The following is a 15,849-nucleotide window of genomic DNA, read 5'->3' as shown; positions in this document are numbered from 1 at the left end:
ATAACATATAATTTTACTTCATGGAAAATATATATTTGAGGAAATATTTTAAAATTTACTATAAAAGTTTATTTTTAAAGATCACATTTTTTATGATAAATAGATAAGATTTTAAAAAATAAATTTCATAATCAACGACTAAAGATTAATTTTTTATGATTAAACTTTACTTCATGACCAAACAAATAGTTAAAGGATTTTTTTTGAAAAAAAAAAAAACTTTCAAAACTCATTATCAAAAGATCAGAAGTAATTCTAATTAATTATTTTTATGATTAATTTTTAAAAACTATTAGCAAAATTTATAGCTGAAGATTATATTATTAAATTTTATAGTCAAATAAATATTTAAGGAAAAACTTCAAAAACTACTTTCAAAATCTACCAATTAAAAAGAAATTAAAATTTATGAGCAATGAGAATCTTTTAAATTGTGTTGAATATCATAATAAATTTTATAGTCAAACTAATATTTAAGGAAAAACTTTAAGAATTACTTTTGAAAACTATGGTCAAAAATATATTTAATAAAAATTACTTTAAAAAACTATGATGAAAGAGATATTTTAAAAAATAAATTCAAAGTTATTTTCAAAATGTATGGGTAAAAGAACATTTCAAGAAAAAAAGAAAATTATGAGCAAAGTATATTTATGGAAAATCTTTAAAACTACAATAATATTGTATATTTTTAGAAAAGGTATGGTCAAAGAAATATATTTAAGTAAAAATGTATAGAAAAAAAAAAGAAGATAAATATTAAAGGAAAATGTATTTGGATTTGATCCTAATGTACCTACAGAGGGCATCCCTCGTGAAGTCATTTCTGTCTTTTTTTTCTTTTCCTCCCTCTATATAAATCCTCTCCAACCTCATCTTTTTCATTCCACCCTCCCTCATAAGTCATAACAAACAAAAAATATATCATCATTACTAATTAGCTTTTTACTTGGTAGTATAAATAAATAAATTATAATTAGTTTTTCTCATCAACAAATTAAAAACAAACATGTCGATCTCAGCTTCTTTTTTAAGATTTAGCCTCACTGCTCACTATCAACCTTCTCCTTCTTCTTCTCCACCAAATCAACCTTTCAAATTCCTTAAAAGTAAGTTTTTCTTTTCTACTCTACTCCTTCTTCTTCTTCTTAAATTCTTTATTTAATTGACACATAAAAGTAAGTAGTCGTTTTCAACTTTAGTACTAGTCACAGTAGATGCACAATTTTTATATAAAAAAACTTTATATAACTCTCACGGTTTACTTTTTCTTATTCCTCTATTAAAAAATCAACATAATCTATCTGAAAGAGAGTTTGGAAATTTTCATGTTCAAACCAATTTTAGAATTCAAAATCTATAGTCATCTTTGTTCTTTTTTTGTTTTGTCTGATGCATCTATAGCGGAGTTTTTAAGGGAGGATTTTTTTTTTGTTCGTTTTATACAGGCAACAGAGAACATGTTGAATTCAATCGAATTTTGCAATGTCATGCTGTTTCTAGACGTCGTACAAAAGGTGATATAGTTGTAATTTTGTAAGCGATTTTTATAAACTTGTGAATTTAACAGTTGTTCTTTCACACCCCCAAAAAATTAAAATTACAGATTACAAAGAGGTGCAAAGTGGTTCGTTGCCGGTTATCAAGTGGGACGACATCGCAGAGGAAGTGGACGTGGAAACACACACACTTGAGGTTGTTGTTGAGGCCAAAATAGAAAAAATAATTTATTATTTTTTTTTAAATAAAAAAAATTACTTTTATTCGTTGAGTGTTTAATTAATCAACCTCACATAATTTGTGTAAAAGGTGTACGATCCATCCTCCAACGAGGACCATATCGATGCTATTCGATCGATGCTAGGATCAATGGGAGACGGAGAAATAAGCGTCTCGGCCTATGACACAGCATGGGTTGCCATGGTGAAAGATGTGAAGGGAACTGAAACTCCTCAGTTCCCTTCAAGCCTTGAGTGGATTGCGAACAATCAGTTGGCTGATGGTTCATGGGGTGACAACTCCATTTTCTTGGTTTATGATCGTGTCATCAACACATTGGCTTGTGTTATTGCCTTGAAGTCATGGAACTTGCATCCTGACAAGATTCTACTTGGTAATTACTAGCACTTGATGAATTTTATTCGTTGCTTCGATCGATGACTAACAATTTCGTATATTTGATTATAGGAATGTCGTTTATGAGAGAGAATTTGAGCAGGATTGGTGATGAGAATGCAGAGCACATGCCTATAGGCTTCGAAGTGGCATTTCCTTCACTCATTGAGATTGCTAAAAAGTTAGGCTTAGATTTTCCTTATGATTCTCCCGTCTTGCAAGACATCTATGCCAGTAGACAACTAAAGCTTACAAGGTAATAATACTCTTTATCACTTTTTTCTTTTGCTATCTAGTATTCATATTAAAACCTGACCAAATCTGTATTGGAAAATACTTCTAATCAAACTCAGAGCTAGCTAGAAACTGTTTTTAAGTTCACTTTTTTTTTACAATCAAATAACACATTAAGTTTTCATATGGAGAGGATCTCCATTACAAGAAAAAGTAGTTCATGAATTTATTATATGAATAATTTTTTTTTTAATTAACATATTTAGATTATAGTAGGGTAGTTAATTTTGGATACAAAAAGTTGAATTACTTTTACTTTGATTACCTTGTATGTGGATGTGAGTAATGATAACGTAACATGTGCGTGCTAATAGGATACCAAAGGACATCATGCACAAAGTCCCCACAACTTTACTCCACAGTTTGGAAGGAATGACAGATTTGGACTGGCAAAAGTTGCTTCAATTTCAGTGCACTGATGGCTCTTTTCTCTTCTCTCCATCTTCCACCGCATATGCACTTATGCAAACTCAAGATCATAATTGTCTCAATTATCTCAAAAATGCTGTCCACAAATTCAACGGCGGAGGTATATAAATATTACTCCTATATTATATTATATTATCAGTGTAATATTGATATTGAAATCGACTTATATGTTGTACAGTTCCAAATGTGTATCCAGTGGACCTATTTGAACATATTTGGACCGTTGATCGGTTGCAAAGGCTTGGAATTTCTCGGTATTTTGAGCTAGAAATAAAAGAGTGCATTGATTACGTTAGCAGGTATTATTACTGGAACTATTTTTTCTTTTAAAAAAATAAGTTAGAGAAATTCCATTTTTGTTTTTGGTTTCTTGTGCTAGTATTATTATTTTTTTATTCTTGTGCTAGTGGAATATAATAATAGTATATGTTTTTGTTTTTTAAGATATTGGACAAATAAAGGAATCTGCTGGGCTAGAAATTCCCCAGTTCAAGACATTGATGACACGGCTATGGCTTTTAGACTTTTGCGCTTGCATGGCTACGCTGTTTCTGCTGGTTAGTCATTATCTAGCGGAGTTTCCTACCACCTTTTGCTATTGTATTTTTTTAAAAGAACTATAAGTTGTATTTAAATTTTATTAATAAAAAAACACGTCATATAATGTATTATTAGTTACGTAGAAAATGAAACAAAAGTATATGCTATTGTAGTACTCATAATGTACTACTTGTTGTTGTCTTTTGTCAGACGTATTCAAACATTTTGAGAGCAAAGGCGAATTTTTCTGCTTCGTGGGGCAATCAAATCAAGCAGTGACAGGAATGTATAATCTTTATAGGGCATCTCATGTAATGTTCTCAGGAGAGAAAATACTTGAAAATGCAAAAATATTCACTTCTAATTATCTAAGAGAAAAACGAGCTCAAAATCAACTGCTAGACAAGTGGATCATTACTAAAGATTTACCTGGAGAGGTAGGTACCGGCAATTGAACTTATATTTCTATTTATTTTGTCACAATCGTTTGTTTTGATATTCTGCAACATTATATCTTACAGGTGGGATATGCATTAGATGTGCCATGGTATGCTAGCCTACCCCGCCTAGAAACAAGGTTCTTTTTAGAACATTATGGTGGTGAAGATGACGTGTGGATTGGCAAAACATTGTACAGGTACTTTCATTGATAAATCTTTATTAATTTTGCACAATAACCTCTTCTTCCACAAAAATAATATATGAATAGAGAGAATTTACACAATCATATACAGCAACTTTTAGTTATTATATAGTGGATAACCTATCTTATTTTAACTTATACATTGTTGTTATAAGAAGTCTATAAAAATGTGGTTTTAATTCTTAAAAGATGGTAGTTAGTGATAGATAATTGGAGCCCCACCATATATATAATAGTTGCAAAAGACGGCACACTCACCTTATGCCCGTCTCTTTGTTTGTTTGGTTTGGTTTCACTATCAATTTAAAATGAACACTCATGAATGATTGATTTATCTTTCAACAAATGAATACAACCAATAAATTATCATGAGAAATGGTGGGACCTTTTCAAAGGACAATAGAAAAAAATCAAAGTTTCTTGCTTTAAAAATAACATTGGATATACTGATGTGCTTTGTCGTCAGAATTCACTACACCTCCACGTTAGCCACCAAATAATCATTTTTGACCTTACGAACATATTTTTCGAATTAATGTGCTACAGGATGCCATTGGTTAACAATAGCCTATACCTAGAGCTAGCGAAATCGGACTATAACAATTGCCAAGCTTTGCACCAGTTCGAGTGGAGAAGAATTCGCAAGTAAGTTATCAATTTTATAGCGTGTGAAGTGACAAAAAAGTAATTCATGTTGCAACCGGTTAAATTACATTTAGTAAAGATTATTTATATTTATAGATGGGTACATGCAGGTGGTACTACGAATGCGGGCTAGGAGAGTTTGGATTAAGTGAAAAAAGGTTGTTGGTTACGTACTATTTAGGCAGTGCTAGTATATTTGAGGCACAAAGGTCGACCGAGCGAATGGCTTGGGTCAAAACCGCAGCTCTTATGGACTGTGTGAGGTCTTGTTTTGGCTCCCCACAAGTATCTGCAGCTGCATTTCTTTGCGAATTCGCACACTACTCTAGCACCGCTCTGAATTCGAGGTAACATTGATCATCTATATATTCTACAACATAAAAATAACGGTTGATTGATGATCATGGCAATGACAGGTACAACACAGAAGATAGGCTCGTTGGGGTCATTCTTGGAACCCTAAATCATCTCTCACTGAGTGCCTTATTAACACATGGCAGAGACATCCATCACTACTTGCGTCATGCTGTAAGTACTTATATATATTATATACTGCCTGCCTGCTTTATTAATTAATTACATGAAACAATTCACTAATTTGATGTGTGTGTCTCTCTCTCTCTCTCTATATATATATAGTGGGAAAATTGGCTACTGACGGTAGGAGAAGGAGAAGGAGAAGGAGAAGGAGGTGCTGAACTCATAATTCGCACCTTAAATTTGTGCAGTGTTCATTGGATATCGGAGGAGATATTGTTGTCCCATCCAACTTACCAAAAGCTATTGGAAATTACCAATAGAGTTTCTCACCGACTCCGTCTCTACAAGGTTAGACACCAAATTAAATTACAATACATTTTTAATTTCTTCTTAAAAAACAATTTAGAAATCAGTCTCTATCTCTTAGCTATAATATATATAACTCTATTTGCTACAAATAATATAAGCCCTTTTATTATTAAAAAAGATAAATCTTTTGGTGGAGATATTATGTGGTGTAACTGCATATATTTCAGGGACACAGTGAAAAGCAGGTAGGAATGTTGACTTTTAGTGAAGAAATAGAAGGTGACATGCAACAGCTAGCAGAGCTCGTGCTATCTCATTCAGATGCTTCCGAATTGGATGCCAATATCAAAGACACTTTTCTCACTGTTGCCAAAAGTTTTTACTACTCAGCTTATTGTGATGATCGAACAATTAACTTTCACATAGCCAAAGTGCTATTTGAAAGAGTAGTTTAATTATTTCATCATTTATAGTTAGGGTAAGCTGTTATCATTCAGGAATTATGATAGAAATTCATGTTTTGACTGGAAATATATATATACTTAGCTTGTTGGGATAGCGTTGACTAATATAATACTCCTTTTTTTGTCTTACAATTTATTTAACAAGTTAGAAAACATTTGCACCCTACCAAACATGTATATATGTTTTGACCTAAAAAGATACAACACTGATGGGGTGGCTGGTGAAAGAGCTTGTTGATCTTGCCTGTAGCTAAATATTCGACAATGTATGTATGGCAGGCAAAGTGATTAAAAGGTGAGGTATATCAAAACAGTGAGATATTGTTTCCCATTTAGGACGAGCAACACCCAATTTGACAAGACACATCTTCCCCCCTGTCGAGACCATCATACCTATTGTCTTGTAGATATTGTTTACTATGTTACTCATATTCGTTAGAGATTATTTTTTGACGAGAAATCAATGCTTCTTTAATAGTATTAAGTATAAAGCTGTAGTAGGAAACAATTACTCAATACAAATAAAGCAACACTTTTTTTTCTTTTCTGAAGCACACTTATTGTAAAATAAAGGTATAACCTAGAAAACTAACTATGATTAGGTTATCATATATGATTTAAATCCTGCGCAAAAATATCATTATTGCATATATAATACCATGAATGTTGAATTGAATACTACTGACTTCAGTTCTAGTAAGCAGTCTAAAACTTGATGCATGGTGACGATATGTAGAGTGTGGGTTTGGCAAGCTTGAAGCGTTGTAATTATGTTTGACTAATAACATAATTTGAGGCGAACGGAGTTGGTAAGTTTGAAGCGTCTCTGTCTCTCTCTATAGAATATAATTTATAGACGCAGCATATTTATGGTCCAAAGAGAGGATGCCTTGTTGGGTCAAAATAAACCGCAGCTCTGGTGGACTATGACACACGTTGTTTTGGCAGCAAACAAATACTCAACAAGTTTGCCTTTATTCGCAACAAAAATAAAAATAGTACTTCGATTGAACAGTTTTGTAAATTATGTACTACTTACTAGATTCTTCCTACAACCTAATTTAGTAGATTAAATATTAGACTTCTTCATAATGAAAAAATTTATTATTTTATAATAAAATTATAGCAGTAACACCTTACAAGATGAAACATCAAACCAGAGTGGTCGTGAGAAAGGATCTTAAATTAACTCAATGTATTTATTAGCTTGATATATACACAACTCTTAGAGTAAGCAATTTCTTTTCTTTTCATGACAAAGTACAAAGAGATATATATGGCACCGCCTTATCATATTAATTAACAACCACATGAAGTTGTCGTATAGCCAAAAGATTTTACTAGCTAGTGGGTATATTTCAAAGAGCATCATGCATATATGTAGGTGTTTTTGGTAGTGCGAAAAATAAATTAATGACCACGTCCTCGAGTGCTAGGATTTGTTTTCTCTAGCTATATTCACACAAAACTCATTTTTCTAGTCTTTAAAGAAATTTATTTCTTAGAAAAAAAAATAAAATATATTTTAAATAGAACCTCAAAATTTTGTAAAAAAATTTTTCACCGTATGACACGAACACACTAGGTTCATTGGCTTTATCTTTTGCCAATAAAGATGCACCTCTTATGTGGTGGGTGGTAAAAGAAGTTGTTTCTCTTGCCTATATTTCTAGATCAATATACTGCTACCTGGATGTTGGACAATATATGGCAGGCAAAGTGTGCTTTAAAGATAACACATCAACAATAAGATGAGAGTGGAGATATGGTAGATCTTCAAAATTGATAAATTGTTTCCTATTTGGGACAAATAGACAAGACACATCTCAAATTCCTTTCCACCTACTTCGACCTTCTTTTGCAACATAATCTATCTTTGTTTCGATTTATATGTGTTAGATTTTTGAGAGACATATAAATATTCTTTGATCGCTAATATTTTATATGTATTTAAAATGTCGGATTACATAAATTCACAGTATTAAGAATTAGTTATATTATTTTTTATTCTTTTTTAAAATAAAAAATCTCTTAAAATTAATAGAGTTCGGATACATCACTGGAGTTCCAGTCAACAGATATTTGAGGATAAAACATTCGGATACTTAGGGGATTGATGTATCAGAGAGGGTTAATACATCCAGATACATAGGAGAGAGATGTATTCGATAGGGGATAGGGATGTATGAGCAAGAGAAAAGTGATGTGCCGAGAGGGGATTTTTGATTATTTTCTTTTGAAAAAGATAGGAAATTTTAGAATAATAATAAATAAGATGTGTATTTAGGTAATTTTCTTTAAAAAAATTTAAATTGTTAATTTTTGGGACTTATAGTATTATTTTACATAGTGTTTGAATATGTAATTTAAATCATTTTTTTAGAAAACAATTCATATGCTAATTCATGGAAAAATTAGAAAAAATCAGTCTCAAGATTTTTTTTAAAAGAAGGTGTCACATTTATTAGTTGAACACTAGGTTTAACATAAATAAATTCATCTACTCATTAAATTGAAGAAAAGGAGGAGTTGGAGATAAGAGTTAAATGAAATAATTGAATTAACTTAGACGATTAAAATAAATTGAATGAAGATTATATCATATCTTACTCAAAATCTACTTGATAAGTTAAACCAACATATTTTTACAAAACTACACACACTTAAAGGTGGCCTTTTATGCAGATGTCCTTAACTTTATGTATCAAAAATAATACACGAATAATTTTTTCCTTCAAAAATTATGATGAAAAAAAAAAAGCTCAAATCCAAACGGTGTTGGGCCTAAATATTTGGCGATTTATGTCTGGACCACTAGTCTCTAGCTACAATATTAAATGGCACAACATAACATTCCCATTTTACTAATCGACAATGTACAACCAGTGCATTTGGGCCTAATTAATTGGGAGTTCACGTGAATGTGATTCTCATAACCCATAATTATTTGTAATTCATGAATTTCATGCTTTCTTCACCAATCATTTTGGACAAGTCTGACTAAAAGTATATAATTATTTATTTATGGGTCATAGATACATGAAACTTGGAATAATCTAGGTGGCTCAAGTTAACCAAAAAATATAAGAATTTGTTTGTTTTGTTCTCTCTACCTACGAATTGTCCATGTGTATGACCAAAAGAATGTGTTGGTGATTAGTAAAATGTTACGACTCATCTCTAGTTCAATTGACTTTGAACGAATATTGCTCTCTCCATGTGATAAAAAAAGGTAGTTTACAAGCATCGTGGCTAAACAATCGTGAGTTTATTTTCGCGTCATTAAAATTTAACTTCCAATAGACAATCAAAAAAGCAAAAGAAACACATGTTGTGTACGGACTTTTACACACCAACTCATGACTTGAACAATGTTTCAACTTCCAGACTTCGAATTCACACCATTAGCATATTATTTCGTTTGATATTTTAGACAAAAATAAAAGCTGACATGTTTCTTCTCTTCGATTCGATGTATGCGATAACAAATTTCTTGCACTATGCTTTTTGTCTACAATAAAAAATGACATTGTAATAATAACAAAATATTTATCGGCGTTTGCTTGTTTTCATAACAAACAACTTTTTTCAAACACGCATAAATATTATACTTTCGCTTCATAGTACTCCACAAATTATGTACTTTTTGCTTTGAAAGATATAATGCCTAATCATTAGTTCGATTAGAAGGATAAAAATTAAAAACTAATCTATTTAAAGGACAAATCATGTAATCTCTTCTTCATTGCATTGCATAAGCTACTGTCAAAATTGTAGTACTTAGTACTTGGGGCTGACCACTTTTTAGCCTGTTAATTAAAAAACAATCACTATAGAATCCAAATAAAACTTATGTCTATTTTCCAATTAAAAATGTAGTAAAAGTGGCTATTTGTGAAGTTTATCCGTGAAAAGTTTTTTTAGGCCCATTAAAAATGGGCTCGACAGTTGTTGAGTGGCCCAAAAGTTCATATACAGCTTCTAAATGCTGAAAAACCCTAGAACAAAGCCTCCATTTTTGCAGAGAAAAGAGCAAGGTCTCTGAAGAAGAGTGTGAATTCAGAGCGGAGGCGCCGGAGTGTTTTGCAGAAGTATAACATTTTCTATTAGTAAATAAGAAACTCTGTATTTGTATTACATAGATATTTTCGTATGTGGATTAAAAAATGCAATTAAATTTTAGTTGATTTCTGTTAACAGAAAATGGCGGACAAGGCAGTTACCATTAGAACAAGGAAGTTCATGACCAATCGTCTACTTGCAAGGAAACAATTCGTAAGTCTAAGACGCAATATCTAATACTAACATCAATTGCCGTGCTGCAGTGCATATCTAAAACTTCATATTTGCTGATCTGTTTTTATTTGTTCTAATGGCATGCCATTTTTTCAGATTATCGATGTTTTGCATCCTGGAAGGGCCAACGTTTCAAAGGTTCTGACATACAAACTTATTGGCTTTGTTTCCTTTATTTTTCTGATTGCCTTGCAAGTTCAGCTAATAAGTAGTCGTTAATACAATTATTGGTTATTAGAATGAAATGACATAAGATCATGTGGCTATTGAGTAGTCATATAGGCTGTCAACTTAGTCTCAGAAGCAAATGTGCTTATTTGATGCAAAATATATCTTCTTCCAAGCTCCTCTCTCCTCTAGAGTAAAAAGAAGCTTGAAAATAGTGCAACTTAGTAAGGGGTACAGTGCGGTATCCAACTAGAATATGATTATTACTTCCTCTGTCCCAATTTATGGGAAGGTGTTTAATAATGAAAATTAACTTTTGATACTTGTGCTCTTGAATAAGCCTTATATATTTGTGTGACCTTAAATCATCTCATTAAAAGTAAAATGAAAGGTTTAAGGTTGAATTATTATATAATATAGATATGTGTCATCCCTTGTATGATGGACTAAAAAGGAAAGAGTCTCACTTAAATTGGGATAGAGGGGGTAATTGATATGGGGAGAGAATGGTTGAGAACCAAGGTTCAAAATTTCTGTCCAAGGCTCCGAGCCTTGTTTGATATAAATATGTACCGGTACATGTGCTTGTGGGGAACGACAAATTGGTGATAGAGCTACTCATACCTATGCATGTTGGAGCTAATATGTACCTCGTGGAATTAGTTGAGGTGCGCCCAAACATGATTTGGTCTTCACGATTCCCAAAAAAATAGAGAGAGTGGTGCTAATCACTTATAGCTCATTTGATTGTTATATACCTTTGGTTTTAATCTCTTACCTGGTTAACCTTTCCTTGTAGGCCGAGTTGAAAGAGAAATTGTCAAGGATGTACGAGGTGAAAGATCCCAATGCAATCTTTGTGTTTAAGTTCAGGACCCATTTTGGAGGAGGCAAATCTACTGGTTTTGGCTTGATCTATGATTCTGTTGAGAACGCAAAGAAATATGAGCCAAAGTACAGGCTGATCAGGGTAAGAATCATTTCAGTGTTTTATTTTTTGCGTAGAATTCATCAAGTGAAGAAAGTCGTGTGATACCAATATTCCTTAATAAACTCATGTTTTATAAGTTCTGTAGATGGTAAGGAACTAATGTTCGCTTCATGGTTTATCATCTTTTGAATGGTTTTTGTAGTTTTAGTATCGTATCTTTAGACATGGTTTAGAATTTCACTTTGTTAACTTCAGTCTTTAAGCGATTATATGGAAACTATAGAAACAATCTTTCTTGTTTCTGAGGATTTATTTTTGCTAAGAGTTGCGATGGGTGCAAAGGTCTTACATCTAGTTCATCTCTTTGCTCCTTTTTTGTTATTTGTGCACAAACCATATTTTAGAGGAATTTGTAGCAAAAAATTATTGCATGGTATCTGTCAATTCAAATATCTTTATTCTAGATGAAGTTCAGTAAAATGTGCTTACAAGAAAAGATTAGATGGTAGTACAAGACTCGCATGTGCAGTTTCATCATTTCAGAAGTTGAGTGTCTTCCACAACTACGCTTAAATTATCCTTCTGTTCTTTTGATATCGAAAAGTAATTGCAAGCTGTAGGTCTACATTACTTTGAGTGCTGCTGTTGAAAAGACTGTTTGTTTGAGCTATGTTGTATTAAAGGCTATTAGACCATAAAGACGTTTGGTTCTATACCTAATCTCTTCCTCTTCCTCCGGTCTTACTTAGTAACATCTCTTCCTCCTGTCCTTCTCTTGCTCATTCAGTTGATTCTGGTTTTGTGTTGCATTTGTTGGTGTTGCTTTTTCTTTTGTATGTTTGTATCAGTGATCTGTTTTTAGTATTCTAGCTGTGCTAATTCAAGCACTCATCTTTAAGTAAAGTAGATGGTTGAGTTTATTGCTCCATTATGTTGAATGCACCTTCACTGTCGTCAGTGTTAAATTTGTGGGCTTAATGATTGAATTCGGCTATAATTTTTGTTGTGGCTAAAATAATTTGTATGACTATTGAAAAACACTTGCAGAATGGATTAGACACAAAGGTTGAGAAATCTAGGAAGCAGATGAAGGAGAGGAAGAATAGAGCCAAGAAAATACGCGGTGTCAAGAAGGTAATGATTTTTATTTTTGCATTTCCAGCTACAACATTGAGAGGTTCTTTTGATTTTGGTTCATTTATTTTATTCTTGTGCTGATGCTGGTTGCTAAATTTTTGCAGACTAAGGCAGGAGATGCCAAGAAGAAATGATCTGCTGGTGATAGTTCCTTTAAGCCAAATGCAGAAAACGTTTTCCATGTTATTTATGTTTCTCTGGCAACTCATGCAGAATCCTTTCAATTTTGGTTGAGTCACTCAAATTATATTTGCATGTTTATGTGTTAGTACTCAGAAACTTAGTGAATTTGGGAGTGTACCGTTTTTCTCAACATTCTCCTTATTTTATAATCACCATTTCAAGTGCTGCGACAAGGATCATAACTTTTGTTAATGGTACTGCTGTAGTTGATAGTTTTCACGTCTGAAGTGATGAACGCTAAAAAGGAAAGAAGTGTGTTTATTGATAAGAAAGTATAAAGGTGAGAGAGTAGTACAAGGTTGGAAGGACATACCAAACGATCATTAATAGCGATAGGCATCTTAAATCAGCGTAGGATAGTATCCTTAGGTATTTTGAGGATAGTCAGCCTGGGCAATCTTTATGTTTCTTTGATATTACTCAAACTCTAAAGCTAGCTTTTTTTAAGAGATGATTGTCCAAGGTCCGTATAATGAATTCGCACTTCAACACACTCCAGGACAATAAGATGGAGCATGTGACACTTGTCTTAATTCATCCCAAAAAGTTAGATTCCCAAGTCCATAGGAGGAACTAACCTACAACAAAACGACTCCAACTCAAGTGCGGATAACATAAACATGGGGGCTCAAATGGAGAAAACTACATTCAGCCCAGGTGTGCTAGTGAACGATTGATTGTCTGTATTCGAATTTGAGTTTGAAAATGAAAAGTTTTTAACTATATCTTCCTTATAGGGCTCTCGTCGAATTGAAAGGGATGCTTTGCCTGCCAGATTTGTACCACAGCTAAAACTCCTTTTCTCATTCTCATACCCGATTTTCATGTATAACAACATTTCGCTATACAATCCAAAAAAAACAACATTAGGAATGACCAAAAAATAACCAGGTACTTAGAAGCAGCACGTTGATATGTGCAGCCTACTAATTGGCAAAGCAAAGAGTGAATTGGTAAAATATGCTGCTGGGTATCCTTTTTATTTCAATAATGTATGAACGGGAAACACAATCCAGCTATTGTACAGCCTAAAGAGACTAAGAATGAGGAACTATAAACTCAATAAATTAAAAGACAAGGTTTTACAAAAAGCTTCTTCTGGGGTGGCCAACTAGTTAGTTACTTGAAAAGCAACAAGAGTCATTAATTTGTTGTTGGTTGTAAAATTTTCTTGGAAACCTGCTTTCTAATTGCAACAAGTCAAAATAAAGTGCCTACTAACATTAACACATAAATTGAAAACTATGTATGATCATATATACATCTAAAGAGAAACTAACATTCAATTCAAACATTCAAATTATATCCCATTGGCAGGACCAGCCACAATTAACTAAAAAAAAACTAAAACTTGGAAAAACAATCGAGTGAGACAAAAGAGGATTATTGTACGAGAACAAAACCACCTGCTCGGACGATATCGCCGTCGTCTTCCTCCTCCCCTTTGGGCACCGTGACCACCAATTCACCGTCACTAAAACGGGCACTAGCCAGTTCCGGCAGAGTTGTGGCCGGAAGCCGAAATCGCCACAAGTCGAGGTCCAATGAAGAATCAAAAACGTTATCAGCTCGGATAACAATCTTAGTAACACCCGGATAGATCTCAACTATGTGAGCTCTAATATTATCGCCGACATCATCTGTTGGGATGACAAATCGCAACGAATCAGAAGTTTCGTGGATTGAAACATCAGAATCGGAATGAAAAGGAAGTTCTAGAACCTTGGCAAAAATATGAGGTAGTCTCCGGAGCTTCTTTTTCCGGCAAACTGAGCCGTTAGCCGGAGACAAAACGTTACTTGTTACTGGATGAACCTTCATGGTGAAAGAATTAAACCCGAACCGAAATAGTTGTGCGCAGAGAGAGAGAGAGTTATAGGACTCAACTGTAGTGGGAATCCTGGCTTTAGATGTGAGAGTAACAAATGGGCAGGCAGGTTCATCTGTTTTTTATTTATATAAATAAATAATACTATATTCTACTACTCTACTATTATTTTATGTTATCACTAAATTATTATTTTTATAAATAAACATAAAAGGAAAATGAAATAAATATAAAACACTTAAAATAGTTGAAGCATTTCTCTTTGTGCATAAAATAAATATAATTAATCATCCTATGTACTACTGTACAGGTCCTTAAATACAAGGGCAATAATATAATACAACTACTTTCGATAAATCATTCTTTATATTAGTCGTGTATGGTAACAGGATCTTTTTCTTCCTAAGATCATAATTAGGAATTAAATAAAAACGTGTTTTCAACAATAGGAAGTTAATATTACGTACAATTTTAATAAATGAGATCTGATTATTTGTAATAAAAGAAAATGAATGGTGATGGAATCATGATGATTAATCACTGCGTTGACTTAAACATCAGTTACGTAATAATATTATATTAATTCCACCCAAAAGAAAGAAAAGTGTCCAGTACTAGAACAGATGTTATTATAATTGTACGGCACAGTGTGTGGGTATATGATTTGGTAAATAATTATGAAACTCTAGATTGCTCATCGATCTCTTGACCATTTTTCTCTGCCTAGCAAAACTGACCTGTACACTTGGTTAATCTTAAAGTCAAAATAGTTTCGACTTGAACTATTATTATAAACACAGTTTAACAATTGAGAGTCATAGTCATAAAGCAATAATAGATAGTTTTGTGAATTTATGTCCAAATCATCTTAAATATATATATTTTTTTTAATCTTAATTGCTATAATAAGAGTAGTATTTGGTAGCAAGCTCGAATTGTGCGAGAGGGACAAAAGAACAGGAAGTTGCGGGGATGCTTCCAAAAAACACACAAAATAGTGGCACCGAAACAGCTCTCTTCTTTTGAATTATGTAATTCCCAACTCATCAAAATAAAGGACTAAACTCACAAAAGAAATGGGATAGTTCAAAATCAAAACATACGTCGTTACTATACAACAACAACACTGCCAATCATATCTCGCGGAGCAAATGAATACACCAAATTATTTCTATAAACATGGTAAGTATTACCAAAAAGGAAAATATGGAGGGTTAATTTTATAAAGTATAAAAGTTGGTCATTGAAAATTAAAGGAATACAGTATGACTTATGAACAACGTATACAAGTTTATATCAGTCCATCAGGTCTTTCAGACGGAATTCTTTAGTTGTTACTTCCAACAATTATAAAGTTAACGTAAGAATCGTTTTGTCTTGGAACCAC

General features: G+C 32.7%; 3 protein-coding genes across 4 annotated transcripts; 2 read left to right on the top strand and 1 right to left on the bottom strand.

Moving 5' to 3' along the window:
• The first annotated feature begins 913 nt into the window (after positions 1-913).
• Positions 914-6,008, top strand: CPS (copalyl diphosphate synthase). Its single transcript, NM_001247079.2, is given in 15 exon segments — positions 914-1,109; positions 1,449-1,517; positions 1,607-1,695; positions 1,810-2,113; positions 2,188-2,371; positions 2,724-2,938; positions 3,017-3,137; positions 3,283-3,395; positions 3,589-3,815; positions 3,900-4,015; positions 4,568-4,666; positions 4,777-5,013; positions 5,083-5,194; positions 5,306-5,494; positions 5,683-6,008. Coding segments are annotated over 15 exon segments (2,403 nt in total). The 5' UTR covers positions 914-1,009; the 3' UTR covers positions 5,911-6,008.
• A 3,790-nt stretch (positions 6,009-9,798) lies between these two features.
• Positions 9,799-12,764, top strand: LOC101253000 (small ribosomal subunit protein eS24z). Of its 2 annotated transcripts, none has more exons than XM_004242287.5 (6): positions 9,799-10,010; positions 10,120-10,194; positions 10,312-10,353; positions 11,183-11,353; positions 12,362-12,448; positions 12,556-12,764. In XM_004242287.5, the coding sequence occupies exons 2-6, from the start codon at positions 10,123-10,125 to the stop codon at positions 12,583-12,585; spliced, it is 402 nt and encodes a 133-aa protein (XP_004242335.1). In that variant the 5' UTR covers positions 9,799-10,010; positions 10,120-10,122; the 3' UTR covers positions 12,586-12,764. The 2 variants fall into 2 exon arrangements, with proteins under 2 accessions (XP_004242335.1, XP_010323045.1); XM_010324743.4 differs by having other exon boundaries at positions 9,915-10,010; positions 10,103-10,194.
• A 1,253-nt stretch (positions 12,765-14,017) lies between these two features.
• On the bottom strand, positions 14,018-14,455 carry LOC101259552 (uncharacterized). Its single transcript, XM_004242481.4, has one exon. The coding sequence runs from the start codon at positions 14,453-14,455 to the stop codon at positions 14,018-14,020; it is 438 nt and encodes a 145-aa protein (XP_004242529.1).
• Positions 14,456-15,849: the final 1,394 nt, after the last annotated feature.

The sequence above is a fragment of the Solanum lycopersicum genome, chromosome 6 (genome assembly GCF_036512215.1).
Source record: "Solanum lycopersicum chromosome 6, SLM_r2.1".
NCBI lineage: Eukaryota > Viridiplantae > Streptophyta > Magnoliopsida > Solanales > Solanaceae > Solanum > Solanum lycopersicum.
This window is presented reverse-complemented; position numbering and strand designations above follow the sequence as displayed.

What these genes read in the sequence shown, in the direction of transcription:
- LOC101253000 (XM_004242287.5), top strand. Translation starts at nt 10,123, where the DNA reads ATGGCGGACAAGGCAGTTACCATTAGAACAAGGAAGTTCATGACCAAT. An exon ending in TACTTGCAAGGAAACAATTC is followed by an intron (nt 10,195 to 10,311) that starts GTAAGTCTAAGA and finishes CCATTTTTTCAG; the next exon opens with ATTATCGATGTTTTGCATCC. An exon ending in CAAAGTACAGGCTGATCAGG is followed by an intron (nt 11,354 to 12,361) that starts GTAAGAATCATT and finishes AAACACTTGCAG; the next exon opens with AATGGATTAGACACAAAGGT.
- LOC101259552 (XM_004242481.4), bottom strand. Translation starts at nt 14,455, where the DNA reads ATGAAGGTTCATCCAGTAACAAGTAACGTTTTGTCTCCGGCTAACGGC.